Source organism: Chaetura pelagica, unplaced genomic scaffold (assembly GCF_000747805.2).
Source record: "Chaetura pelagica isolate M959 unplaced genomic scaffold, ChaPel_1.0 scaffold232, whole genome shotgun sequence".
Classification (NCBI taxonomy): domain Eukaryota; kingdom Metazoa; phylum Chordata; class Aves; order Apodiformes; family Apodidae; genus Chaetura; species Chaetura pelagica.
The window spans coordinates 895,198-923,038 of NW_009952441.1; the positions used below are offsets into that span (position 1 = coordinate 895,198).

The 27,841-nt window shown below is 41.2% G+C and overlaps 1 protein-coding gene across 1 annotated transcript in view; it reads left to right on the forward strand.

Moving 5' to 3' along the window:
- Nucleotides 1–6,232: 6,232 nt before the first annotated feature.
- The window catches only part of NFAT5 (nuclear factor of activated T-cells 5, tonicity-responsive), a 33,359-nt gene continuing 11,750 nt past the window's right edge, over nucleotides 6,233–27,841 (forward strand). Inside the window, exons 1-5 of the mRNA XM_010008431.1 lie at nucleotides 6,233–6,350; nucleotides 17,863–18,421; nucleotides 23,338–23,530; nucleotides 25,083–25,273; nucleotides 27,194–27,366. Coding sequence (XP_010006733.1) covers nucleotides 6,293–6,350; nucleotides 17,863–18,421; nucleotides 23,338–23,530; nucleotides 25,083–25,273; nucleotides 27,194–27,366 — 1,174 coding nt within the window. The 5' untranslated portion in view covers nucleotides 6,233–6,292. The remainder of the gene's footprint in view (nucleotides 6,351–17,862; nucleotides 18,422–23,337; nucleotides 23,531–25,082; nucleotides 25,274–27,193; nucleotides 27,367–27,841) is intronic.

Here is a 27,841-nt window from a genome sequence, read left to right on the forward strand (position 1 = left end):
AGCCTGCTGTTGCTTTTACACATTGGAAATGGGTATTCTCTGCTGTTTTCCTTATCTTCTGTGCTCCCAGCATCACCAAGTGCTAAGTTACAAGAAGCAACTCTTTGGTCACCCAAACAGCAGGATCTCAGTTAAATTTGCTGCTAGGCTAAGAAAGCCCTACAAAAGTTTGAGGATGGGTAAGTCCTCTAGTAATGTCATGAACCAATCCTAGCACAGCACAAGTTAATGAGGCACTGAATTACTAGAAATAGCAGTTCTTTATCTGCACAGCTGAAATTCCTGTGTAGATGCAACCAAAAAGTCATTCAAGGTTCATTAAAGGTTTGGTAGCTGCATAAAGGTCCTGCAAGTGCTGCATGTGATGGAAAACTGGAACCACGTTTACTCCGTTTGCTGTGTTACAGCCAAACTGATTATTTGCAAATGCTTTAGTGAGGTGTTTTTGGGAAACAGCTTCTCTTTCTTCTCCCTGCCTTCCATCCCCTTGAAGCAGCAGCATCTACCTTCATTTCAGTGTTAAACTTGTGCTATTTAACAACAGGCCTTTTACTTGAAAGTAGCTGCTCTTCTGACATTAGGAGGTCAGGTGAAATTCTGAAATGAGAATTCTCCTTTTTTTATTATGAAGAAGAGCACTCCTGGTGAGAGTGCCTGTGCTTTGGGAAGAGCAGGGCTTGCTTTGGGCCATGTCCAAAGCTGTGGTGACTCTCACAGAACTCAACAGTTGTCTTTGCACTCTCCAACAGAATACAGTTGTGTTCCCTTTGCTTCCATAAGCTTAACTGCTGTGTTCCTAAGAATAAAGTCTAAATAGAATCACAGTTTCCTGATTAGTAAGGAGGAATCTAATATTCCTTTTCAAGGGACACGGTGTTTCTGAAAGGGCCTTTGATACTGTGGTGATGAGAATGGTTTAAATGTTGAAGTAGAGTGTTTCCTGTTGATGGTGATGGGGGAAAAAGTTGGAGTACTTAGATTTTGCTGTAAGCCCAGATGCCTGTAATTTAGCCTGGTTAGTCTGCATGTAGAAATCTAAAACCATTCCTGCAAAAGGGGCAGCTGTGGGTTTTCTCTAAGGTGAAGTGAGTAAAACAGGAGAAACACTTACAAATTGCACTTTGCAGTCACAAACCAGCAGCCTCTTTCTCTTGCAGTATCATCAGATGAGCTTCACCCACAGTTTCCAGCTTTCTGTGGAGTTACTTTGCCTAAATCCTTCCTAGGCCTCTCCTCTCTCTCTCTCAAAGGCAGAGCTCCTGCCACCAGGTACCTGTTGGCCCACACATCTATTTTGTGCAGGCCGATGTTAGCGCACCCAGCCCTTTTTGCAGACAGCTTTTGTGCACTTCTTTGACTTTAAAATGGACTGATGTCAGTTGTATGTAGCTGTTGCTACTAGGTGAGCGTCCCTCCTACCAGTGTTGTCTGTCCTTTTGTGGGTCAGGATTTGTTCCTGCTCTTGTAGTCCTTTGGGAAGAGTGGTGGTGAATACCTGTCACCTGAGGCTGGGTGCTGGCTTGAGCCCCGCTGACAGCCGGGGCTGCTGGAGTGCTTGTTGTCTGCCTTGGCTGTGCTGGTTTGGATCTGCTGCAATAACAAACCCAGTATCACGTTTGTCATTAATATTTAAATTCTGAAATGTTTTTTCAGTTTCAAGCAGTCCACTAACAACATCTCCCCAGATGAATAATTTTGCAGTGTTGGATGCTGACCTGCTGTTGGGTGCTGTTCTGGTCAGTACAGCCACGTGAAATACCATTTTCTGAACTGTCAGTGTAACTGGCAGGAAGATCAAAGTTACAAGCAACTGATCTCAGATGAGAGATTATAGGGGTGGGATAATCGGATAAAAGGCGGGTGAAGAAATTTGACACTTGAAATACTTTTTATAAATCTGCCTGTCCCTGTGTGTCCTTCATTTCAGTAGTAGAGTTTCTGAAGCCTGGGATCATCTCATTAGTCTAGTTGAGGTATTTTGAGGGATGATACGAGATTCAGAAGTTTATTGTAAATAGAGTGTCTGGTAACCGATGACATAAGGCAGGTGAAGGTTTGTGTGTGGGGAAGTGTGTGAGACTCTTGGCTGAGCTTTGCTATTTTGTTATTTTGTGTGTTGATCTTGTTTATATTTCATAATAACAGTAACCCTGAAAAGCATGTCTCTTCCTACTTGAGAAAGAAAATGTTTAGGGCAGATATTGGGTATAAATGGAGCTACTTATAGCAAAAAAAACCCGACAAAACCCAACCAACAAAACCCCCAAACTTGAGATCAACAGATGTCTTTGTCGAGGACATTTAAAATCAGCAATAAGTTACAAGATACTGGTTCCAGTCAGCCAGCTGAAAACTCAACTCGTTGCTCCAGCACAGTGGCTGCTGAAACCAGGAATTCTGTCTACTTATTTTTTTTTCCTTGCTAATTAGGTACAAATATGTAATGATGCTCAATTTTTATTTTTGCCTTCAAATATAGTACTGCATTTACATAACAGCTTTTTTTTTTTTTTTTTTTTTTGTGGGAGTTTTCCACATGAAATAAACAGGATTCTGAGCCACTTCTTGTAAGCTCTAGTAGTACCAACCTAGAAAGGTTGGGCCGAATGATCCTTGAGGTCCGTTCCAACCTGTCATTCTATGTTAAAATTACAGCAGGAAATGTCATATGCCTGGTGTGCATGTGCACACACGTGTGCAGAACATGGTGATGGAGGTGGGCTGCTGAGTAGGGGAAGTAGCTTTTAGCCATTTCAATACCGTATCAGGCGTGGAGGGAAACTATATCCTCTTGGGAAGAATTAGTTTCCTTGCAACAGCTCTAATCTTTCTGGAATTTGTCAGTTTTTGCTTTAATGCTATTTATAGTGCAGCATATATAAACATTGGCCTGTGTTTAGGTGAAAACACAAAGTTTCATTTGAAGTCTGATTTGTGTAGAGCAGATTTGTTGCAGCAAGATTTCTTAAAGGTACCCAAACAATTTCAGATTCCTCAGAGAAGTGTTGCCCTGATAGCTCCTAGTAATCCACTTCACTGAAGATGTGTGTTAGACTATGGAACTACATCTGTTCTGAAGAAAAGCCAGGAGTTGTTTTTTCCTTAAAGTTTGGATTTGACCTTAAACTTCTGCCATATGTTCATGAAATCATGGAATAGTTTGAGTTGGAGGGACCTCTCCAGTGTCACCTTCCTTCCCAATTGCCTGCTCCATGCTCTCATATTTACAGCTGCCAAGGCCTAACACCAGCTTCTTTTCCAAGCATAGGGCTCATCTTCAGTTTCAGGTGTGGTATCCAAGTGTATTGGGATATTTTAGACCATGTCTCCAGTAGTTCGGTCTTTTATCAATGAAGCATAAAATTAAAGATTTGCTTTTGAAGACCTTGTGATCCTTGGGAATGTGCTTCTATTCTAACACGAGCTTTTCTCTGCCTCTCTTTATAATATTGTTAGGATTATTCACAAAGATTATAATTGTTCTTGTTGTGGATTAGTGCTAAAGTTATGTTCCCCAAGAAAAGGTGTGCTGTGGGAGTTTTGGAACTGAGCATCCCTTTAAAGCAGTGAGCTTGAAAGAACCTTCATCATGCTTAAGAGTCAAAAATACATTTCTTGAACAAAAAAAGAAAGCCTGCAACCAACCCAGAGAGAAAAGCTCACTCTTACCTAATGATTTAGCTTTTGGAAATGAGGCTTTGTAATCAACACCAAATGTCTTGTGAATCACGACAGAATTATGGTGGTGAGCAACTCTCCTCAAAGAGGATTTCTTGAGAGACAGCATAAAGGAATGAAAATGTGTGTATGTATATGCAACAGACACATGAAACATGAAGGTTTCTCTACTTGCATGCACACACACACACGTTCTGTGGCATGATGCCTCATTTTGGGGCCTCTCACGAAACATTCTGAGTAACAGCAGTACTTGGTGAGTGTCTTCTCAGTGTCTTGGGTGTAAAAGAATATTCAGCATCAGCAGACTGCCTGTGGAGTGATTACAGCAGCGTCCAGCATTGCTACTACTCCTCTGGAGGCAGGACCTGCCCAGCTCTGGGACAGTGATATGTGTGAGTCTCTTTGGTGGCTCAGTAGGAAGAATGAGTTGCAGGGTGCACTGCAGACTATGGTCTCTTGTTGACAAATGAATGGGAGTTATTTGCCCTACAAGACGCTGTGATACCTTGGGTGATAAATACAGGGCAGCAGCTGCTCCAGCACTCGGCGTCAGTGCCTGTCCTGGATGATCTTAAGTGTCTTTTCCAACCAGAATGATCCTGTGAGTCTCTGATCTGCCTATGGTTGTTTTTTTGACAGAAGTGAGCTCAGATTTTGCAAACCTCGGCAGGTACTGTTGCCTGTGTCAGCCAGAAGAGGCTGGTGTTCATGCATAGAGGGTTGCTCTCTGCAGCTGTTGCACACACTGCTGGCTGAGGGGCAGGAATACCGAGAGGCACTGGGATGTCATGCAGGGAAATATCTGCTCACGTCATATCTGTGTTTTCCTTTGGCTGGTATTTGTGCTTTTCATTGTTGGGATAAAATCTGAACTTTTCATTCTTCAGTCTCTTGAATTAAGATACTAATCTTGAGGAAAACTTGTAGTTCAGCATAAAATAAACCCTTGTTTTTGATGTGTTGATGGCTATGCCAGTGGCTAAGCTCATATAAACCATTCAGTGTGGAAGTAAGTAAACGTCTTGTAAACTGTTTGGGATTTTGTGGTTCACAGAAGCTTTCTCAGAATGCAGCATGGCAAATAACAAATGTCTGCAAAACAGAGTGCTGTGGCTCATTTCTGTGCTCAGAGAGTGTGAGGTGCCTTGGGAATGGGAGTTAGGCGGTCTTGTTTTCAGAATGGCTCAGATGCACAGTTTGTTCTTTCAAGTAACTTCCCTGGGCTGGGTACACGAGGACTGGCTTCCCAGCTTCTGAAAGAAAGGGGAGAACTGGGACTGAAAGTCCCCAGTCAGCGTAAGTTCATTAATAGGGTTCCTGTGCTAAAGCTCCCGTGTATTAAAGCAGATTGGAATTTGCAATGACACCTGTTGATGAGTTGTATTGTCCTCACGGTACCAGTGTGGAAGCTGCCTGACAGTGACTGTCAAGTAGTGACCCAGCTTCTTGGCCTCCTGGTTCTGGAGGTTACACTGTCTTCCCTGCTGTTGGAGCTGTGAATACAGCTTTGTTGAGTTTTCCACTTAAATACATACAAAGGACTTTCAAAACTTTTTGTAGTGTAGAATTGTTGATTCGGTTTATAGCTCTTCACATATGGTATTTCCATCTCCAAATGGGGTGTTTGAAATGATGCATGGCTGGTGTATCCCAGGAGAGGTGTGTGTAGCTGTGTGGAGTTGTTACCTCTGGGAAACTCAGGGATACATTCCATGTTGGAGCTGCTGCTAGTTAAGCTGGGCAGCAGCCACCAAACTGTGGGCAGTGAAGTGCTTTGAGCCCTCAGCCAGCACGCAGAAGTAGGCTGAGTGTGAGGCGATTGACTTCAGTTCTTGTGCCTTGGCTGCTGAAGCTCTCTCAGGTGGGCTGTGTGGTGGCCTTGGCTGTTTCACAGTGGAGAAGTCACCAGAAGTGTCTCGGTGGCCATGGCACTGCGCAGGTCTGCCACAGTCACATCAAAGAGCTCTCTGTGTCCAAGGGACTGGCACTGCTCAGTTTGTTTGCTTGCTTTGTAGCGTCTGCAGGAGTTTACTGAAACTTTGAGGCAAAAAAAACCCCTGCCTTGCAGATAAATGAAAGCCAGGGATCTTACACAGTAAGAGCTGACACTTTTGGAAAGACTTTATAGCATATTCTATGAGTGGTGGTACTAAATTAGTTTCTTTTTCTTTGAAAGTCAATTGCACAGTTTGAATTCTGAGAACAGGTTTGTCTTTGATTCTCACGTGGTTTTGCCCCTTCATTCTAAATGAGTACAGTTTCCGTGGAAGTTCATGAATTGTTTCTTTGTTTGAACAAATTTGTGTCCTTTTGTTTCAGTCTTCAGAATGTGTATCTCAATGTTTTTGTGGTTTGTTTGTTTTCTAAAATAACTTCATTCCATGACGTTAAGGTTTCCAAGTGCTTCATATAACTCTTCAGAAAGGTTCTGAAAAAGCTGGATTATGGTTCATATACTTTAGGCAAAAATGTGATTTATATTCTTTTACAGAACATGAACAAATTTTTGATGAAATACTTTTTGTTTTCCCTTTGTTCCACAGAATCTGTCTATGACCTTCTCCCAAAGGAGCTGCAGTTACCACCTCCCAGAGAAACATCTGTAGCATCCATGAGCCAAACAAGCGGTGGCGAGGCAGGTTCGCCGCCTCCGGCTGTCGTTGCTGCTGGTAAGCCTTCCTGCTTCTTCAGTTGTTTTGTGGAGGTTTGTGCCATTCTGGCCGACATGAACAGTGCTGGCAAAGTTTTTGGTTGGAAAAAAGAACTCATGGAGAAGTAACAGAGTTCATTCTAGGAGAATGTGGGTGATATAAATTAAACGTGATCAAAATTACCAGGTTGCTGTATTTCATATGTATTTATAAGAAATAAGCTCTTCTGTTTTGCTGCTCCGTTACGATGCAGTACAGGCTGTTTTACTCCTAGAATGCACTCTGTCTTCAGAGGTAATGGGTACCAATTTGGAACTGAGGCAGAATGCTGACTGACTAAAATAGCAAATTCTAGCTAGGATTAAAAAATATATTGGGAGATTACAGTTTGGGCCATGAAGCTTTTACCAAACTGTAAGGAGGAAGAAAGATCCTGTTTTCCTCTAAGAGGCCTGAGGAGGTTTAGCATTTCAACTCCATTCACAGATAGCTCTCTATTGTCATGTATTACAAAATTCTCAAATATCTGAGATATATACCTGAATATAATATATGTCAGGATAGCACTTTTATAAGGTGATAAATTTAAGTTAGTTATTTTTCTAATTGACAGCATATAAAAACAAAGCATGACCTTTTTATCTTCATCTTTATCTTACTCCCAGTCATGCTTTAGACTTCAGTCTAAAGGCTCTGCCATTGATCTTCATTAAATACAAAAAAGTGAGGATTTAAGGGCAAAATTCTGATTTGTGAGGTTAGCCTTAGTGCTACTTTGCATCTGGAATTCTTGTCAGTAACTTGTATGTATTAGTAAACATCTGTGCAGTGAGGAAAAAGGGAGAAGGATCATGCTCATGAGTGATTCATCTTCACTGGATGAGGTTTTTTGCATAATTTGGTCCCCACATTTCTTGCAAGGTCATGTTCCCCTTTCCTAATTGGCCTAAAGTTGTTGCTTGAGAAAAACGTATATATTTGAGGATTCCAATAGCTGCATTATTCTTTTGTCTCTCTCTGAGTTTATATGCACTAAATGTTTTTGTGAGACTATTTCTCAGATTTGCATGGTACAGGAATCCTGATCAGGAACTGAAGTGATTGTAGACTGGTCAGAGAAACTTTACAGCACTGCTCACCATTCATGTTTTGCCAGACCTCTTCTGAGAGAACCTGTGGATTTAACTGTGCACAGTGGAAAGTCAGTCATTGAAAGAATTTGAACAATATTTATTATATTGAAAGGATTTGATGTTTCTATATCACTTAAAAAAATTTTATAATTTGGGCATGTATTTCTAAAATCAAGATCCTTAATGATTGGTTTGGTTCAGCAACCAAATCCTGCAGAAACATGTATCTTAAAAACAAGTGAACCACAAAACCACCACAAACCCTGTTACACTCTAAATCCACAGACAGATGAACTGCTGATTAATTCTGTATCTAACAGAAATGACTTAAAAACTTGAATGGAACTAAATGTCTGTTACCTCCAGGTATTTAGTGTCTGCTAACAGCCTGTCCAGTTCCTTTGAGAAAAACTAGAAATGTGTTAGTGATTGGGTTAAACTGCAGCACAATTGTCTTGAATAAAATACTTGGAAAAAAATAGTGTTGAGGGTTTTTTTGTCAGCACTGCAAGGAGACCTGCTCCTTCAGTTTAGAACACTGCAGAGTGCCTTGGACAGGGGCTGCACAGCTGCTTTTGGTGCCACAGGGAAAGGAGAAATGGGGGAAGGAAGGAGCAGGTGGAAAAGGTGGAGCCAGTTTCTCTCACTGCCTGTCAGGTTGTGCTGGGTTAAATAGTTGATTCAGCTGAGGCTTTGGAGACCTTCCACCAGTGTTGTGATGGGACATTTAACTTCCCAGTGCCATTAAAATCAGGGCCAGGGGTGTTAAGCACAAGCAACCACAGTTTTCCAGGTTGTTAAAAATGTTCTTTAAATAAAACCTGACCAACTGAGCAAACCCACCCCAATCAGAGGAAACTCTAGTTTTGTTTTCATTGCTTATGTCACTTTCCACTACAGTGAGGGCAAGAACAATTGAATCTTGGTCTTTTATAAACACATAATTGTGATGACCAGGAGGGCCAAGCAGTGAGCTGTGCCCTGCACCAAGCACCCTTGCTTGGTCAGCACAGCCCCAACTCGGGGCTGTGCTGTGCGTGCCTGAGTCTAGAGGTGTCAGGGAAGGCTCAGCCTCATGGCCAGTGACTGACAGCAGAGGAAGAGCTTCAGTGTAACATCTTAATGGGATTTTAGTTTGGTTTTGTCTTTCTCCTGACCTGCACCCCATCCCTGAAAGAAAACACCTGCGTCTCAGAGAAATGTTCACCTGCAAAACAGATCCATAGCCCGTGTTCCAGAGCTGTAGAGACAGAGCAGAAAGGAGGAAAGAACACTCCCTGCTCCCCCTCTGGTGTTGGGAGGTAATATAGATTGCTATTTTTTAAAAACCGAGACTGACTGTTCCTTTGAGTATATCAACTCCTTAACAGCAGACTATAGAGACATTGCCAATGAGCTGACACTGTACAGGCGACAGGGTGAGGAGGAAAGGTGGTTCTGGCAACCTAGTGTTCCTGTAGTTGAAACCTTTCCCTTGCTTTCTGTGTCTCTCTTTTTTTAATTGTCATGTCAGCTCTTACTTGCTCTAAACTCTCACATTTTTGGGAAATGATGGTTCAGTCTCCATAGCACTGTAGGTAATCTCACTTAACTCTGGTTTTTAAGAAGAAGGGCTTGTGCCATGCTGCTGGCACACTGTCTGGAGAAGTCAACTGCAGGTATTATCACTCTGGGTAATGAGAGGGTTACATTACAGGAGTGATCCCAAGTGGTGAGAGCTTTTTACTGCTCCTCTAATAGTTAACACAGTTTGTTCTCTGCTGCCTAGAACGCCAAGTAAGTAAATCTGTCTGAAATGTACTTGAGGCTTTTCTGTCAGTCACTTTGCTGTGGGGTTTTTTCCAATATAAATCACATTGTAGCTGAGAAATATATATTGCTGCAATTAATTAATCTGGTTTTTTTTGAGGAGCAGGATGGGCTGTTTTTAGCAGTGATGGCCTTGCAGGGGCAGACTTCTAGTTCTTCCATTTGGAAATTTGTTTTGTGATTTACAGAACAGTTTTAAGAGTATTAAAATGGAATGTTGCTGATTGGATTTTCATTAATTTGTTAATAAATGTGTATCTCATATTCATTAATCCAGACAAAAGAGGTATTGCCCACTCTGATATCCAACAGGCAAGTATAACTTAATAGAACTCTAGGATTTCGAGCTGCAATGTTCACAACCTAAGCTGCTGTCTCAAGCTTCTAATTGTTATTCTTCTGGAGAGCAGAAGGGAAGAGAAGGATCTGGTTTTACTGCTAGAAACTGTTCCCTCTGCTCTTTGAATTACAGGAGTCTTTGTTCAGGGGACAGGAAAAGGAGGATTTTGCCTGGTGTGGCACCATAAACACATTAAATATGAATCATCTTCCAGACTCTTGAAATGCATGAGGGTGTCATGCTGAGAAATGTCATTGTAAGCTGTGCCTGGATATATCTTATACAAAATAAATGTGCCTGAAGCTTTAATAATGCCTTCCACACAATATTTTCAAGCTCCAGTTGCAAGGAGGGATGCCCCATTCTTTCTGCTGGGTTCTTAAAGATTGAACAGGTTTTCTGTGCTGATCAAGACACATTGAACCAGCGTTTCAGATGCTGAAAATTCACACTGCTGATGTGAGTCCTTTCTCATAGGTGACTTTAGTTGGTAGGTCAGCACTTTGTTCTTGTCTTTTGGGGATATTTCAGGAGTATTTTTGACCATGTACTCTAAACAAGTGTTGCATTTTCATCTTTTATAGCCAGTAATAGGAATTTTCAAACCTTCTGAACCCCAGTGAAGAAAAACGTTACAGAAACTTGCTTCTCGGCTTATCATCCCTTTGTTCTTTCTGCAGCGGATCTTGGAACAAGCTGCTTCAGCTTGTTGGTGATCTCTTAAGCTGCTCTCCATTATCCAGAGGCATATCTTTCCATATTTTTCTGATTGCTCCCCAGGACGGTATTTCCTGCATCGTTTCCATTCTGACAGTTTCTAGTTCTTATCACAAACCAAATTCTCCACAAAAGAGCAGTGTTCTAGCTGTAACAGCAGGGGAACAGATTTTATGCCACTGAAAGGTATTTACTGGTTTCTTCTTGTATCCTTTTTATTTGGATACAATTAATCTGTGATATGTTGAATTTTTTCTGGCTCACAAACATCTGTGACTGTATCCTGGGAAAATACTTGGTAGGCGATGGTGCTTCACCTTTTTGTGCTCATGTCAATTTTCTGCTCCTTTGTAATTAAAGGGACAAACTACTTGTCCCAAACAGGAGTATTGGCTTTTTTGATCAGGGTTGTTGTTGAAATACTTGCTATAAGCATTTTTGGTCATTTTAATTATGAAAGTAGCTTCTCAATTGCTACTGTAGAGAAAGGAATAAAAGTGCTTCCATCATCTGTGGGGTAGAGATCAGGTGCTGAGGGCTATGGGGCATGTTTTCCACTGCCAAGATAAGGCTTTTTCATAATCTCAAGCTAAATATTCTATTAAAGCCTCAGAATGGAGATGTCGGGGGTTATTTGCTTTGTTTTCTGAGTAGCTAGAGTCAGGCTTCTTAATTTTTATTTTTAATGAAAATATTTTGTCAATTTCTCATCCTTCCTAGTGTCATTAGTCAGTTTTTCCTGTTGATATAGAAATAATTACCAGAAATTTCAGAAAGGATGTCAGGGCTGCAATTCTGTTATCCTGGGCTTATAATTACATCTTGTAAACAAATTATCAGAAAAAAAGATTCTTCTTTGTAGTTGGTCTCCAATGCCTGTAAAAACTTCCATTTCTTTGTAGGCTTTCCCCTTCCCACCACCCTCCCAGTTGGAAATGCCTTCCTGTCATTTCCTAGGAGGATGTCTTCCAGGGATTTCTGTCTGCAGTGTACTTGCTTCGCTTATGGCTCAAATCTTTCTTACAAAATTATTTTAAACCAGATCCTGATACTCTTTGAAAATGCATCTTCCTGGTGCTGGGAATAAATTCAGTGCCTTGCCCCTCTGGCTTGTTAGCACTGATCTGTATGTGAACAAATTAAAGTTTTATTCCTGGCATCTCTCTTTTTTTAAAAAAAATTAATTTTCAGTCTTCCTGACTCTCATTCAGTCAGTAAACCCAGTTTTCTAGAAGTGCTCAATCAAACACAAGCTGTTCTATCAGTCTGAGAGATTTTTATGGCAAATTCTTGCATTAAATGGCTCCTATTCTTACATCGGAAAAGCATGAGAATTACTTGCCAACAAGAGAATTCCCTGTTCCCTAATGGATGAGGGAAGCTCAAGGCAATGAGGGGCAGAGAACAGTCTGGTGCTGTTTGCAGTGGCACCATCAAAAATGTCATGAAGGCCAAGAGGAGTTCTTGATTTCTTAGAAAAAAGACAACTGTGGATCTAAAGCACAAGAGTCTGTATTAAAGGGAGGCATCAGGTTGATCACACCTCTTGTGGGGCAGCGGGTGCTGGGGGAGCTGAGGAGGTGACAGGTAGAGCTTGAAGAGAGCAGCTGAGGCTCCTAGAGTTCTGACTTGCTTGTCTGCAGCCGGTTACCGCCCCGAGCGGGGAGGCTCTAAGATCCATGGAATTTGGTGTGTGTGAGCCACTAACAACAGTTCTCCTTAGATACCTCAACTCGAGTGTTAATTGAATAACCAATGTCATTTATAACAGCAACAGACTGATTGATGTGTTTACCCAAAGTATAATACACTGCTTGGTTCAGCATGTGAATGTAAGGGGAATTTACACTGTTGGGCTTAATGTAAATTAAATTAACCTACCTATCTTGAATCTGAGTGTGTTTGATAACTGGTGAATTGGATTGCTTGATGATATTTGCTGGGATGCTAGTTTTTTTCTCTATTAATACACTTAACTTGCATTCTAGCTTCGCCATTCAGAGACAGGCATCGAGTGGTGGGTTGTGTGACAGTGTCTGTCAATAGTGAAGAAAAATAGTGCCAGAGACACTTAACCCATCCAATCTCACCCAGGGTATAGGTCGGTCTTGTTTTCAGACTTCTTCATAAGTCTCTTTTCTTTCTTTCTTTTTTAATTTAATTTTATTTTTTTTATTTCTAAATAGTGGATTGATACTGATTTGAAACTAAACTTTTTGGAAAAGTTTTTGACATTACCTCAGTAATACAACAAGAAGAAAAGTAGAAACCCCAGTTTGGCATGTGAGGTGTTTAAAGCAGGTTTGCAGCCACTTTGTAAGTTCTAGGTTTTACCTTTAAAACCTGTGGCAACACAAGGGTTGATGCTGGCAGTTTTGCACATGGTATCCTTCTGGTCTTGTTCTGAAATGGTTCTTCTGTGTCCAGTGGTTCAAACAAACCAATTAGCATAAAAAGCCTTATCCAAGAGCATGACATGTTGGATAGATTAACAAACCGGAATGAGTATACTTTGTATATTAAGCTTATACATCTCCTAAGCCTCACCCTGTGTGGTGAGTTTTCATTTTTGACACTTAATTGTTTAATTAATTGACACTTAAAGAGGATCACATGGGATGCAGGCTACGTTCTGAGAAAAAGGCAAGTTCTCTACTGGCCTTCTGGCAGTTCTGGCTGGTCATGTACAGGTGGCTGAAAAATTTGAAAGAACAAAAAATGTCTCCAGTTTATTTATGTCCACAACCTTAAGCTTTCCAGACTGCAAAATGACTGAGCATTCCAGCTGCAATAAAATGCAATAAAAAAAGGTCATCAGGACACTATCTGTTTCTGAGAACTTGGTAATCCTTGTTGTATTTAAGGATCTCTTTGGAAAGAATGAACAAGGATTTCAGGATTGGCTCCACGTAAGTGTTACCTAAAAACAGGAGTCCCTCAATACCAAGTAGTGATTTTTTTTTTTGTTTTCTTTCTCCTGCCTTTCAGACTTTTTTTTTAGAGGCTGAATGCCTTGTTTGACTTCAGAAGATAATAGGATGTAGAAATATATGGCATTGCCTGAGTTGCTAACTCAGGAGGTAATGAATTTTCTTTGTGCAATGCTTTATGTTACTGAAAAGCAACAGACTACACTGATTTGCTCATGGGGATGCTCTTTGCTTTGTGTTCCCTTGTTCTCTGATACTATCTGAGCCTGTGATTTTTAGCATGCCTTCGTGCCACATGCGTGGTACATCCCTCCTTCCACTGCTTGCTTTTTGGCTGCTTTTTGTTTCCAGAAAGGGCCTGAATTCTTCAGTCTTTTGGTTGTGAATGTAATTCTGTTCACTGCCTGGAAGTGAGGGGAATGTTTGGGAGCAGGAGGCAAACATGCAAGTGACTGCTACCACCAGCAAGTGGAATTCCTTTGAGATTTACTCTTCCTGAGAGCAGTGCAGAGGAATTGCTTATCTTCACTTGCATTCTGTACTCCAGCACCAACCACTTAGTTTGTTAGTTCTGGGTTATTTTTTGTCTTTCACTTACACGTGACACAGATCTTCATAGTGCTGTGTCAATTCCAATGTCCAAACCAGAACCAGGGCTCCCTCATGCTGAGCTGTGTGATATCACTGCCCCTCTCAGAGAAGAAAAGCTCGTAGGACAGGCAACAAATTCTGAATTACTTATTTCAACTACCTTACATGTTACAGTGATGGCAACAAATAGCTTCAGGAGGTTTAGTTTCAACAGTGATCAAAGTTGCTCTAATGTGGAAGTAGTTTTCTCTTTTTTTTTTTTTTTTTTTTTTTTTTAATTAAGAAAAAGGAAAAAAGCCTCCATTGTATTGCTGGTGCACGTTTGATTTATAATACTGTGGCTGCAGACTTGCCATAACATGCACTTGGCTTCTCTTCAGTGTTGTTGCTCTGAAAGCAGTTTTTATTTTGAGGCTGTGTTAAAGTATATTCAGTCTTATATTTCAAAATGTACGTACTCATTTGAACCATATATTTGTCACTGCAAGCACTGTTAAATTGCAAATGAAAGAGCCACCTGTAACGATTCCCATTCATCTGTGTCTAAAGAAACTAACCTCAAATAAAAGAAATGCTGGAACTGGGAAAGGCGTGTGTATGTGTCCTCTTGACAGCCAGCCCAGTGCACCCTGCACACGGAATGTCCACCCTTGTATTTTGGTTATTTGCATGCTGGGGAAGCCTTCATTCCTCACACCTAGGAAGTGCAAAATACCCTCACCTTTTAAATCAATGCCAGTCACATCTGAGTTCCTGAGAGCTTGAGAAGAAACTTTTTTCAAAAATACAGCATGTTCCACCATGCTTCTTTGGGCATGAGACACAAGTGTGGTCACTGGCTTTTGAATAAATTGATAAACCAAAATGAGAGCTGTATAAAACATACAGCGGCTTATTCGTTAGAGTAACTGTATATTCTTATTTGGTTGACCCCATTTATTTATGAGTTCAAAGTTGGCTACAGGCCTGCATACTCTGTGAGAAAACATGAATTTTACTATGTTTCTTAGTATTTGTATAACTTAAAATGTTATTAAAGCAATTACTAATTTATCCCCCCAAATAGATGTTAAATTTGTGTATTTGGTTGTTCTGGTATAGCCAGTTTATTTAATTGGTTGTAATATTTGTCACACTTCCTTACATATTTTTAATTCTTATCCTGGACCAGACACTGGTCTGTACATGCTTTAAAACACTTGGGTGCTCAGGGGTGGCAGTGGCATTCAGCTGGCAGCATCTGGGGCTATTTTGCCATTGCTGTTTAGCTTGATATTATTTCAATAATCTAATCTTAGTGTTGCACAGGGCTGTCTCTGGTGAATAGAGGTAAATTTCTAAGGGACAGTGGTTTTTTTCCTTTCTAAATGTATAAAGGAAAACACACCCACATTCATACACATACCCACTTTCTCACTTCTGGGGGAAAAACCTGGAGGAGAGGTTGCTTTTGGTGGCAATAGTGATAGCAACTGAAATATTGCAGAATGCTGCACCCCAAAATAATGATTCCTTTACCAGCTCTTTTAGCTTTATGCTGAAAAGGATTCTGTGTAGTGATCAATTGATTTTTAATTTTTTTTTTCCCTAGGAAAATGAGAGAAAGGTACACTTGTTGTGTTTCTGGGCAGGGTGTGCACTGAACCACTTGCTAAGCAGGGTGTGATTGGGGTTGGGTCTCCCTGCTTCTCTGCAGCCCTGGCTGAGCAGTGCCACTTTCAAAGACCTTTCTAAAACATTCCCAAGATTTGCTGCAAAAGGATAAGTCTTTGACATGAATCTATTGGAGGAAAAGTCTCCCAGCTCTCGAGCCCTGCCACATGGTTCAATATCCAGAATTCTTTATTTGTCACAGCCAGGCAGACACGTTGTTCTGTGCATGCTGCTGGGTTTCATCCGTGAGAAGGAGAATTGATTTTACGTGGGGGAAATCTTGCTGTGCAGTGAGTCCAGTTTGCAAACACTTGGTGCAGCAGGTGCCCTCTGTGCATGCTGCACACTCTGATTTCCTTCAGTTGGAGTGCATAAATGATGACTGGAAACTAATTCTACTTCAGCAAAACAAAGTAAACATCCCAAATAGCAATGGTCTTTCTCAACTCAAAGTGGCTGCAAATCAGCTCCTAAATATTGTCACTGGAATTAATATCTAGATTTAATAGTTCTTGCCAATCCTATAAATGTTTTTGAGAAAAGCATTGCATTAATGCATGATATAGAAAGGATAAATTTGCCTTTAAATTGGAATGCAGTTCAAAGTGACTGAAGTTTCCAATTTCAGCCACTGTATTTGCCAAAGAACAAGTTGGAAAATGGAACTGGTATCATTCATCTGGTTCACTGGGAGGTTCGGGGAAGGGCCTTTCCACACAGATAAAAGCAGGATAGTTTATTGGTAAACTGTAATGGCCACTAAATTCTACAATCTGAAGTACTGTAGATTCACTACTAAATTAATTTAGCACAGAAAAACAGAAACAGTAACTATTTCTGCATTCTTTATCATCAGTCATTGATAGCCCTTGATAATCACAAGTAGGCTGATCTAGTGGAAGGTCTGTTGTTAGTTAAACGTATATATCATGCTGAACATGCTTTATTTTGGTACTTTTGAATAGCTTAAACTGGATAAAATATTTCAACTATCTCTCAAGCTTTTAGACTCAAAAAGTCAATATAATAGTTGGGATTTTAAGTAAATCCCAAATAGAAAGGAAAGCATTATGTTCCTCTTAATAGGTATTACCTCTATGACAACAGTAACTAGCTGAACAAATGTGGTATGATTATCTATATTTTATGTACAGTTTGTTTCCATAACTAGATTATTCCTGCGGTGGGTGTTTATTATGTAAGGTGGTGTGGTCAGCAGTGCAGAAATAATGTCATCTCCCCCTTGAAAGCTTAAATGTGGATGTAAAATTCAGGTAGTCATTCCTCAGTGAGCTACAGCTGGTGTCAGCAAGTGCCTGAAGACCTGTGTCCACGCTGCTGCCTCTCAAGCACTTCAGCTTTACACCTTCAGCTGGTTAGTTCATTCAGGTTCTTCAGTGGGAATGATTCTGTTGTTCTCCAGAAACCTTCAGGGGTTTGTTTGATCTCTTAGCTGTCATTTCATGTCTCTGAAGCCCATTGATCCGTGTGACCTCCAGAGGAGTTGCAGTCTCACTGTTTAAAATCTGCCACTTGGTGCGAGCGTTTCAGAGGTCTGCCCCAAGCTGTCCCTGCTGCCCCAGGGACTCGACTGAGAGAAATCAGTCCCAGTGACTGAAAGAGTCAAATTACAGAGTTTTCATGTCTTTTCATCAGCGTGTCACCAATTCAGATGTTTCATCCCTGGTCAAAATAAACAGCTACATGATAGTGACTGATACCAGTTCCATTTTGCCTACCAACTCAGTTGATTTTATATTTTATTTCTCATTTATGATGGAATAATCAGCAGCTCTTTTTCTCATTTATTTTCTCATATTTTTATTCCAGGATTTGCCTCTGAAGCAGGGAGTGTCTGCATTAAAAATGACCTGTAGTTCTCTGCTTCATAGGTTAGAAACTTATTTTAATATTTTGTGGCTAAGCACAGTCCCGTCTTTTTCAAAAATAAAAATTTCCAACAATAAATGGTTCAATTGGCATTGAATGTGGATTATAAGCATTTTGCATTGGGGCTTCCATTATTTTAGATGAAATGGCTTCTACACAAATAACTAGTCCAGCTGAGGCAATGAAAGCTCTGTTTACTTGCAGCCATTTTCATGAATTAACATTAAGTTTTTAAAAAAAAAGTTTATTACAGTGGATCATGCAAAGTCTTATTTGGACACCTCCAAAGCTCCATATGGCCAGGCTGTATTGCTTTATGCATTTACATTCTAAATCTTTTACCAAATTCCAAATATTTGTTGGGGGAAAGAAATCAGTTCCTAAATCACCTGATTTCAATGGGACTGCTATAGCCAGCACACACAGAACCCTGTATCTGGTATTTACTTCTGAATTATACACCGCAGATGCTTCTTCAGCTCCTTCCTCTTCCTCCATGGGCGGTGCTTGCAGCTCCTTTACCACCTCTTCCAGTCCTACCATTTACTCTACCTCAGTCACCGACAGCAAGGCTATGCAAGTGGAGAGCTGCTCCTCAGCCGTGGGGGTAAGTACCCGAGGGGTAAGTGACAAGCAGTTAACCAGTAACACAGCCCAGCAGCAGCAGTCAACGCCGAAGAGACACACAGTCCTGTACATCTCGCCACCACCTGAGGACTTGCTGGACAACAGTCGGATGTCCTGCCAGGATGAGGGCTGTGGATTGGAGTCAGAGCAGAGCTGCAGTATGTGGATGGAGGATTCACCCTCCAACTTCAGTAACATGAGTACCAGTTCCTACAATGATAACACTGAGGTGCCACGTAAATCACGCAAACGAAATCCAAAGCAGAGGCCAGGGATCAAACGCCGAGATTGTGAAGAGTCCAACATGGATATATTTGATGCCGACAGTGCCAAAGCGCCTCACTATGTCCTTTCTCAGCTCAGCACGGACAGCAAAGGCAACTCAAAAGCAGGAAATGGGTTGGTATCTGCTTTTTTTTTTTAAAGTTCTATCACCATATGTAAAACAGACTAATAAAACTCCCCTTGCCCCTGTCAAGTGTTCAGGTTCTCGCATAAGTCCCTTCCCCTCTCCGCTGTTCCCTTTTGTGTCCTAGCCCATGGTAGCTTCTCATTAGAGTTATTAACCCTTATCTAGAAGATAAAGCTACTGCCTGCAGCAGTTGGGCACAGCACTGATAAGCTCATTTGTATTCTTGTTGCAGTGAAATTCCTAAAAGATTGAACAATTCCATTTATAAAACGACAATGAAAATGTTATTGTATTTAAAAAAAGAGGCAGAAGTGGACTGGGTGCACCCTAAATCTTAATGTTTTTTTCAGGATTTTATGTGAAGATTTCAGTCTGTGCACTTTACCTACTTTTGTTTATTTATGAAATAGAATGATGGGAGTAGAAGTTAATGGTTTGTTAGGATTTCTTATGGTTCAAATTAACACAGGCTTTACTTTTTTACAAAATGTTACGATGATACGGTGAACCGGATTTTGTTTTTTCTTGTGAATTTACTTCTGTATTTGATTTTTTCAGAAATAAATCTCTAATCTTGTTTCTCTCTGTGCTTCTGGGTTGTGTGCATGCGTATGTACATGGGCACGCCTGGGTGATGGTCTGTCATCTCTCCCACTTCACACTGTTCACTAAATCCATTTCAGTAGTTGCTTAAAGAAGAAAAAGCTCCATCAGTTCACAATAGTATGTTGATACCTTGTTTTAATTTCTTTTTTAACTCATGGCTTCTTTATTAGATGGCTAAGCAGATAAGTGGATTTGGCTTTTTTATTTTTTTTGTGTTTATTTTTGGGGGGGGGAACACTTTTTTTTTTTTTTTTTTTTTTTTTTTCCCTAATTTTTAAATCTGTCAGATGACATCAGTGAAATAGGAAGTTACACAGTTACTCAATTTCCCCAGGGAAATCTAAGATTTTGAATTCATTTACTTGCAAAATTTAACATAAAGATGATGAACTTCTCATATTCCAAAGCGAAAGAGCCTGGAGTCTGTATTCCCAGGGTCATTGCAGTTCCATACTTAAAATTGCGCTGTGAGGAAGTGATGGTGAGGAGCTCTCCAGAGGGTGCCAGCCTGGGTGCTGCAGTGAGGACAGCCAGGAGCTGCCTCTGCCACCCACTCCTGTCCCCTCGGACCTCTGGGACCACTGCTCTCTCCTTCCAACAGCTGCTCTAAGCCTGCCTGCAGTTGTCCAGCATCTCTCCTTTTCACCAGCTAAAATTGATAATAAGGTCAAACATGAGACCATGGCAGAGAAGCCAATGAGCGGATGCGAAGCAGCTGCTTGGAACTGGGAAACTGCCTCCACCGAGCACAGAGCTCAGGAGCTGCCTGACAAAGGGAAAGGCAAGAACTGTATGACTGTAAATGTCATTTTAAATGAGATTCCATGAACTCTGGAGCAGTATGTGTGATCTCAAGTCTAAAACACTACACAAATATAACATTCCCTAAAACAACAGAGACTAACCAGGGAACGTTCCCCAGTACTGTCAGCAACGTTCTGAGAATGCAGGGGTAGAGAAGCACCATTTTTTCCTAATGTGTCTCATACAGGCAGGATTGAACTGCAGCAAAGCTTCTGTAGCAGAACTGCCCTTTTGAATGAAAGCTCTGGAATAAAAAATGTCCAAGATACTATAAGACTTTGTTTTGTGGTTGGAATATGGAGAAGGTAGCGTTACAAATGTAGGTCACAGAAGTGACTGGGGTTTTATTTAACTTTCCAGCTGATGGAGTTCAGCCAAGGGAGTTCAGATACTTTTGGCTTTAAGAAAAGAGCAGGGGAAGCACCCTTGGAAATCTGTGGAGTGGAAATAGTGTTTTCCTCAAAAAGGACTTCTAGTCAGTTGGCTTTAAGAGCCAGGAAGGAAAAGAATATATTCCCGTGGAAACTGTTGGAATTTCTGAAAGCCTTTTTAGAAAGGGATGAATTGTTGGTGATTTAGGGCAAAGAGTCTCAGATTTCTATCATGCTTTGGTCTCACTTTCAGGTACCATTGGGACAGCCCTAATACCAGTGCAGGACCAGGCAAAGCTTAACTTGGGAAATCTGTTTTATTAGAATCATGGGGTTTGCCACTTACATTTCTTCTTTTAGAAAAGAATTACTAGGTCTAAGGAGACATTGTCTGATAACAATTAAGCTAATAAATGTGTATCTGAAATATTTTACTGATTGTATATGCATTAATACTATAAATAACATTAAAAGGATGTGTAAATGGTATATTCTCATAATTTGAGAAGAAAGACCACTGAGAAGTGCTGCTGAAGGCTTTACAATTGCTTTTAAGTTCAGCTAACCTGATTGAAAGTAATGATTATTTCAAGTTTCTAGAGGGAACACTTTAAAAATAATTGTTAGGCAGCATCTCTACATAAATATGACAACAGATGAAATATTAGTCTGTTGGCAATTAAGGTGACTTGGATTTTAAGAGTAACGTTGGAAAGGCCAAAGTGTTAATGAACTTTGCTTTTTGAGTCTTAAAAGGGAATTCACTTGGATGGCTGCCTCTCTAACATTTTCCTTCAGAATTCAGTAATATCTCAGTGTGTGGTGTTAATTTATAGAGCTGGAACTTCCAAGTGTGGCAAGGTCAGACTAGGCAACCCCCCTGATGCATTTTCACAGAGCCTTCTCTTGGAGCGTTGCCTGAGCGAGGTGCAGCATTCCAGACCCCGGGCCCAGCGTTCCTTCTCATGTTCCCTGTGGGAAGCTAGGAGATTGTAGCTGTGTGATTTAAAATTCTGAGTAAGAAAAAGAGAAGATACTCACTTGAAGTTTGTAAATGTCTTGCTTTTAATTATTAGTCTATTGGAGTAATGTCCTAAGAGGAAGAATAGAGAAAGTGAGTATTTAATGAGCTTGAGTTTGATTAGCGTGTTTGCTTGACTTGTGCAGAAGTGAAGAGGATAGTGCTGTTAATTATAGCTCATTTACTGGATCACAGTTTTGGATATGCTACATAGAAGATTAGTTTTGTCCTTTTTCCTAAAACAAGGAATATTTTTATATAGCAGTTTGGTTTTGTTTTTTTTTTTAGCATCCTGTTTGACTGGGCCATGGCAGAGACTCCTTGTCAGGAGGATGGTGCTCGCAGTGTCTTTGTGCTAGTTTTTTTCATCTAGATCCTGCCTCTCTGCTGGGTTGAAGAGCAGCATGGAGCACCCAGGGCTGTGCAGGGCCATGTGCTGGGCTCCAGCCTGGGCTTGGCTGGTCAGCAGTCTGTGGTGGAGTGGTTAACCATCACCTGCAGAAACACGGGGAGAAGATTCATAGCGTGCACTTAAACTGCTTTGTTACATGTGTCAGCAGGTTTTGGAAGGCTCAGTAGAAGCAGGAGTGTGACAAATAGGACTGTCAGGAGTATGGTGAGACACTGGCCCGGGTTGCCCAGAGAAGCTGTGGCTGCCCCATCCCTGGAAGTGTCCAAGGGCAGGTGGGATGGGGCCTGGAGCATCCTGGTCTGGTGGGAGGTGTCCCTGCCCATGGCAGGAGGTGGGACTGGATGATCTTTAAGGTCCCTTCCCACCCAAGCAGTTTGATGGTTCTGTGAGGTGTGGTGGAATCCCTGTGGCAGGAGAAGGCCCTTTGTAGGCAAAGGGCTGGACCAGGTTGTGCAAGGGCTGGGAATGACTTGGAATTACTTTGAGACTATGTAGCCTTGTGGTATTCAGTGCCCAGTAGGAGTTGTAGGGAAGGTGCTGATCTTGTAAGTATAAATCATCTGGTAATTGGGAAGAGAGCACTGCGGGTCAGCCCAGCCTTCAGGTCAGTGAGCAACCCACGCAGTGGCAAAGCTCTCCCTAAGCCATTCTGAAGAACAAAATGTGTTTCACTTTTCTTCCTGAGAAAAACATCCTGAATAAGTTGCTGCTTTATGTTGCACATTAAAAAGGATTTGTTTTTTAGGCAGTTCACGCCTGTTAGTTTAAACTGCTTCCTTTGGAGTCATTAGCTGTTAGAAACTACTTTTTGGTAGTAAGAAAGAATATTTACATTCTGCGTGAGCTCACTGAGCCCTTTCTCTGCCTGTGCTGTTTGCCAGGGCATGGTTACAGCTGCTAATGTTAAACGAGTTTATTAGGCTTCAGGTTCACTGTACAAACCTGCTCTGTAGAAGATCAAGAGTTATTTTCCGTTGTGCCTTCAAGTGAACACAAAATTGATCACATGGCATTATGCTGTGGAGGGCTTCTTCATTCAGGTTTTAATTATGGAACTGAACACAAGATGCAGTAGGTGTTAAGGGACACACCTGGAAAGAAAGTATTTTTGCATATACTGCAGATTTCAAATTGGTGCAATTATGTCAGAGCTTTTTACAATAACTAATTTGGTTTTAACATAAATTTACCAATCTGTTTTGACAGAAATGAGTGTGTGAGTTTGCATGGACATGCAAGTCCAGTTGGGACAGGCATGAGGCTGTTTTCCTATTTAAAGAAGTATCATTTAACCTTAAATCCATCCAGTGTGTGTGTGTACATACGTATATTTGTTACAGAAGTGAAACAGTTTATTCAGATAATATCAGGCTGTATCATACACTGTGGAAAAGCAGGTTATGAGCCTTCTTCTTTTAACACAGTTTAATGCTAATTGCTTTTCCCTTCCTTATGTTTACTCTCCCAAAGCTGTTCCTATTTACACTGGATGGAGGAGGCAGGGCAGCACTGTTCCTCTGCATCCTGCAGGTTTCCTTCTCTCTCAGCAAGAGAATTCCAGTTTGTTCCCAACTATAAACCTCCTGCCCGTTAACACACGCTTTGTCTTTTTAGCTTTTCTGTGATTTAGTTTGTTTTTACTGGGGAGCTGCTTTTAACACCTGTATATGATCTGCTTTGACTTCCCAGAGCATCAGAGAGCCAGAAAGGAGGTGGAGGGAAGAAGACCCCCATGTTGTGTGGTCAGTACCCGACCAAGAGCGAGGGGAAGGAGCTGAAGATTGTGGTACAGCCAGAAACCCAGCACAGGGCTCGGTACCTGACCGAGGGCAGCCGGGGCTCGGTGAAGGACCGGACACAGCAGGGCTTTCCCACTGTCAAGGTAGGCTGTGCCAGGAGGAACACGAGGCCTCTTTTCCATGGATGCTTTAGTTGAATGGGAGCTGGTTTGGTTCACGTTGGCCTAGAATCTTCATTATTTGCTGATTTTTATTTCCTTTTTTTTTTCAAACTTGCTAAGAACTGCAGAATTACATTTTCTAAGTGTGTCAGGGACTTGCCCGTCAGAGATCCTCTGAAGGATTCTGCTCTCATTTGCATCTCCTTGCTAATAAAGATTGAGCTTCTCTCTGCAAGGATTGACTGGGCTTCCAGGCCTAGGGCTAAATACAATGTTGTCACCCAGAAATTCTCTAGCAAAAATCATGGCTACATGAAAACATTACAAATTCTTGATTTATCTCCTCCTTAGGATGGTGTGGCAAAGAATTTCCATCTCTGGCCTGGGAATTTGGCAGCAATCTAGTGTTTCTTTTTACTTGCAGTATTTTTCTTATATTACCTAAAAAGAATATTAGAGGTAACTTGGTAATGTGTCCAGGTTTACTTCAAGACCTCTTTTACATCAGAGTATTTTTAGTATGTAGGACCACAGTGGGATTCTACTAATAAAAGTGTTCAAAGAACACAGACCCTCTCATGCCAGGGTGCTGGTGCTATAAAAATGAAAGTATTTTTCACTGATGTGTTCTGGGATAATTATGGATTGCACACTGGATTGCAGGACTGCTGAATCATTGTGTGGAATGGGTGCCTGGCCTGCTTGTATTTATTAAGTGTTTCAGTGAATCCTAACACTGTTCATGAACTTGGAGTAGATGTCAGGTTGCCTTTTTTATTTTTAATTTGGTGTCTGAAGGAAAATGAGGTTTGTATGGTTGGACCATGTGATCATTCATCCCATTCCTCCCTCTTCTTCCCCCTCATCCTGTTCTGACTCATCCAGTGGTTTTGCAAATGTTAGACAATTTTAATCTGGTTTCACAAAGATGGCAAGGTGCAGCTGGCACGGAGGTGGAACTTAAAGAGCAGAGCATGGTCATTGGTAGAGTTGGGTTATGGTTGGACTCCATGATCTTAAAGGTCTTTTCCAACCAGAAGGATTCTGTGATTCTATGAATGGATCTATCGGAATGCACATACTGACCAACAAATTATCACCAACTTTGGAACCTGCCACAGCAAATGTTTTCTTTCTCAGCTGACTGGGGGATCCTGGTGGGGAAGGGGATGCTGGGAAGAGATGGAGAAATAGTCACAGTTGGGGTGAGAGTAAGGGGTCAGAAGAGACTTGAAAGTTGGAGTTGGGGTGATTCTGTGTGAAGATAGCATTAAAGCAGGCTTAAAAATAAAATACTACTACTAATACTTTTTAAAAAGTCAGCTGTTTATTAAATTACTTGATTTGTCTTTTAATGGAAGAATAAGTGACAAAAGATAAAGAATGTTGATAAAGTAGATGAAAAATTCCTTTTTACTTCAGGATTGTTTCTAGTAAAACTGGGATTCACTTCAAATTCAGCTGCATAAAGTGTTACCAGTTTTAGCTGAGTTTGCTGGCCAGTGGAAATACTGGGTTTGTGTTGGTGTTTCAGCTGGAAGGGCACAACGAGCCGGTGGTGCTGCAGGTGTTCGTGGGCAACGACTCCGGGCGAGTGAAGCCGCACGGGTTCTACCAGGCCTGCAGGGTCACTGGGAGGAACACAACTCCCTGCAAAGAGGTGGACATTGAGGGGACAACGGTTATTGAGGTGGGACTGGAACCCAGCAACAATATGACACTTGCGTGAGTAGCTTTTGGGTGGTTTTTTTTGTTGTTTTTTTTTGTTTGTTTGTTTTTTAAATTATTATGTATTAGCTTGTTTTCAGAAAGTGATTTTCCTTGTTGGATTGATTAGTAGCTAAACGTCTGGAACCTTGGCACACATCAGGAACCTGGTGAAGCTACATGTATAAGAAAAACTTGTATCATGTTCTCAGTCTGTGTTTACTGTACTTAAAGCTTAATCTTGTCTTCCGTAAAACTCAGTTGACTTTTTTAGGTTAGTTGTGTCTGAACACTGATGTGTATATTCAAGCATTCCATCAACTCCAGGGTGGCGACTGGTTCTGCTGGATGTCCTGTCCTTTCACAAGTACAGAACTGCTGATCAGGGGAGGGCAGGAGGAAACTGGTGTCTCCAGATCCTTTCAGGCCCTAGAGGCTGGGAGCTGTGGACAGGAAGACTAAACTCTGGCTTTGCTCTTCTTTTGCTCCCCTTGTTCCCTTTCTGTCCTTTCCACCAGGCAGTCCTTTCCCACAGAAGCCTCCTGCCTTGCTCTCTTCCCAGAGCTTGCCTGCTCATGTGTAGGCAGCAGGTTGGATCCTGCACAGGCAGCTGCTGTGGAGGGATGTGCTGGCTGAGGGCAGGGCTGGGAGCACCTGGCCTCTCCTGCCTGCGTGTTGCACATCTCCCGAGAAACTTTAGATGTAACAGATTCCCTAAGAAGCTAGTCACTTGTGTCTTAATAGACAGAAAGGCAGTGCTCTCACAAAAAGTCTGCTTTTTAGTAGAACATCTTTTCATGTGTGCTTGGTTGCAGGCTGCCACGCTGTAGGTAGAGGCTTGTCTTGTTTCAAGAGAAGAAACATGTCTGCAATTCACAGCATCCACCTCTTAAGCAGGCTAATACAGTGTCCTGACAGACTGAAGCAATTTGATTATTTTAATATAAAGTATATTCCCATTATAATTTTGGAAACTGCCTCTTAAGAGGATAATTTTATATTTGTCCTCAAGTGTCAATGTAATACCATGAGTACAGAGATACTAGAAAGATTAATTTGAAATTATCTAGGAAGAAAAGCTTTGGCTGGGCTGTTTTCTCACAAGTTCTCTTGATGTCTCAAAAGAAACCTTTCCAGTATTTCTGTGATGCTGTATCACCGCTGTTGCTGGTGGTGCCAGTGCCACTTCCTGAAGCCCACCCTGCCCTCCTCTCTGCTCTTGAGCTGGTGCTTTTTGGTCTGATGAGCACAAAAATGTGCTCTACTCAGATGTCAGATGGTCCCTCTACTTTTTGGATATAGGGCCTAAGATCCTGATAAATTTATAATATTATTCTTAACACATCATGCTGTGTTTGGGTTTTGTTTTGTTTTTTCTTACTTGAAAGAATTCTGCACCTAGCATGTCTTTGGGAAAGCCAGCTCTGCATCCTTCTGTCACCCTGGCCCTGGGTGCATTTCCCCTGGGGCCACAGTCCTGGTGTGACAGATCTAGCACTTTCAGGATCCACTGAGCATAAAAAATAGTAGGACTGCAGGAAGTTTTCTTCTGCAGCTGCTTTAAGTGACTGCTGAATATTTTGAAGTAATAATCTTATAAACCCAGATCTAGCCCCAGGAAGGGAAGAATAAAGATTGTGATTATAAATGGAATGCTTACCAGGATTACTTGGCTACATTTTATTTTCTGTATTATTCAATACTACTTCCCTATTCCTTCCATGATTAATCATCCAGATTGCATAGGGATGAATTGAAAACCAGGCTACATGATGAGAAAGGTCACATAGAGATTTCATGTAAAAAAAAAGTAAAAAAAATTTCAGTAATTACTTCAGGAGTTTTGACTTTGTGACTTGTGTAACAAGTCGAAGGTTTATTAAAGATGCTGAACTTCTGAATCTCTCTATTAAACTCCCAACTATTTTGTGTTGTTAGGGTTGATTGCGTGGGAATCCTGAAGCTGAGAAATGCTGATGTTGAAGCCAGGATAGGGATTGCTGGCTCCAAGAAAAAAAGCACACGTGCTAGGCTGGTCTTTCGTGTTAACATCACTCGCAAAGATGGTTCAACTTTGACTCTTCAGACACCTTCTTCCCCAATTTTGTGCAGTAAGTATCAAACAGTTTGTATTAGAGGACTCTGGATTTTAGTGGGATTGCCGTAAAATACCTTTGGGGAAAAAAACCTACAATGTTAATCTGTTATTATTTCAGAATTTCTGTGGCTAAGATCACATGGATTGGTTTTATTTGGTGTGAGGTCTTAGTTAAGTGACTGACCAGTATTTAAAAGTAGTTATAACTTTTATTAAATTAATTTTTGCCTTTTAAAAGGTCATAATTTTTATCATGATTGCTTTGAACTTACTGTATGACTACTCTGATACAGGTTTTAATCTCTTCTGTATTGTCGTGTTCATCTATCACCTTCCAGTGATAGGAAGGACTTCTAATAAGTTTCTAAGCACAGATCTTATAGTTGTGGTAGTTCCTTGGGCCAGAGGCTGGATCTGTTCTGGTTTAGAGCCAAGAGGAGCCGTTTCTAGCTGGTGATGAAGATGCTGTGTGTAGCACTGGGCCCAGA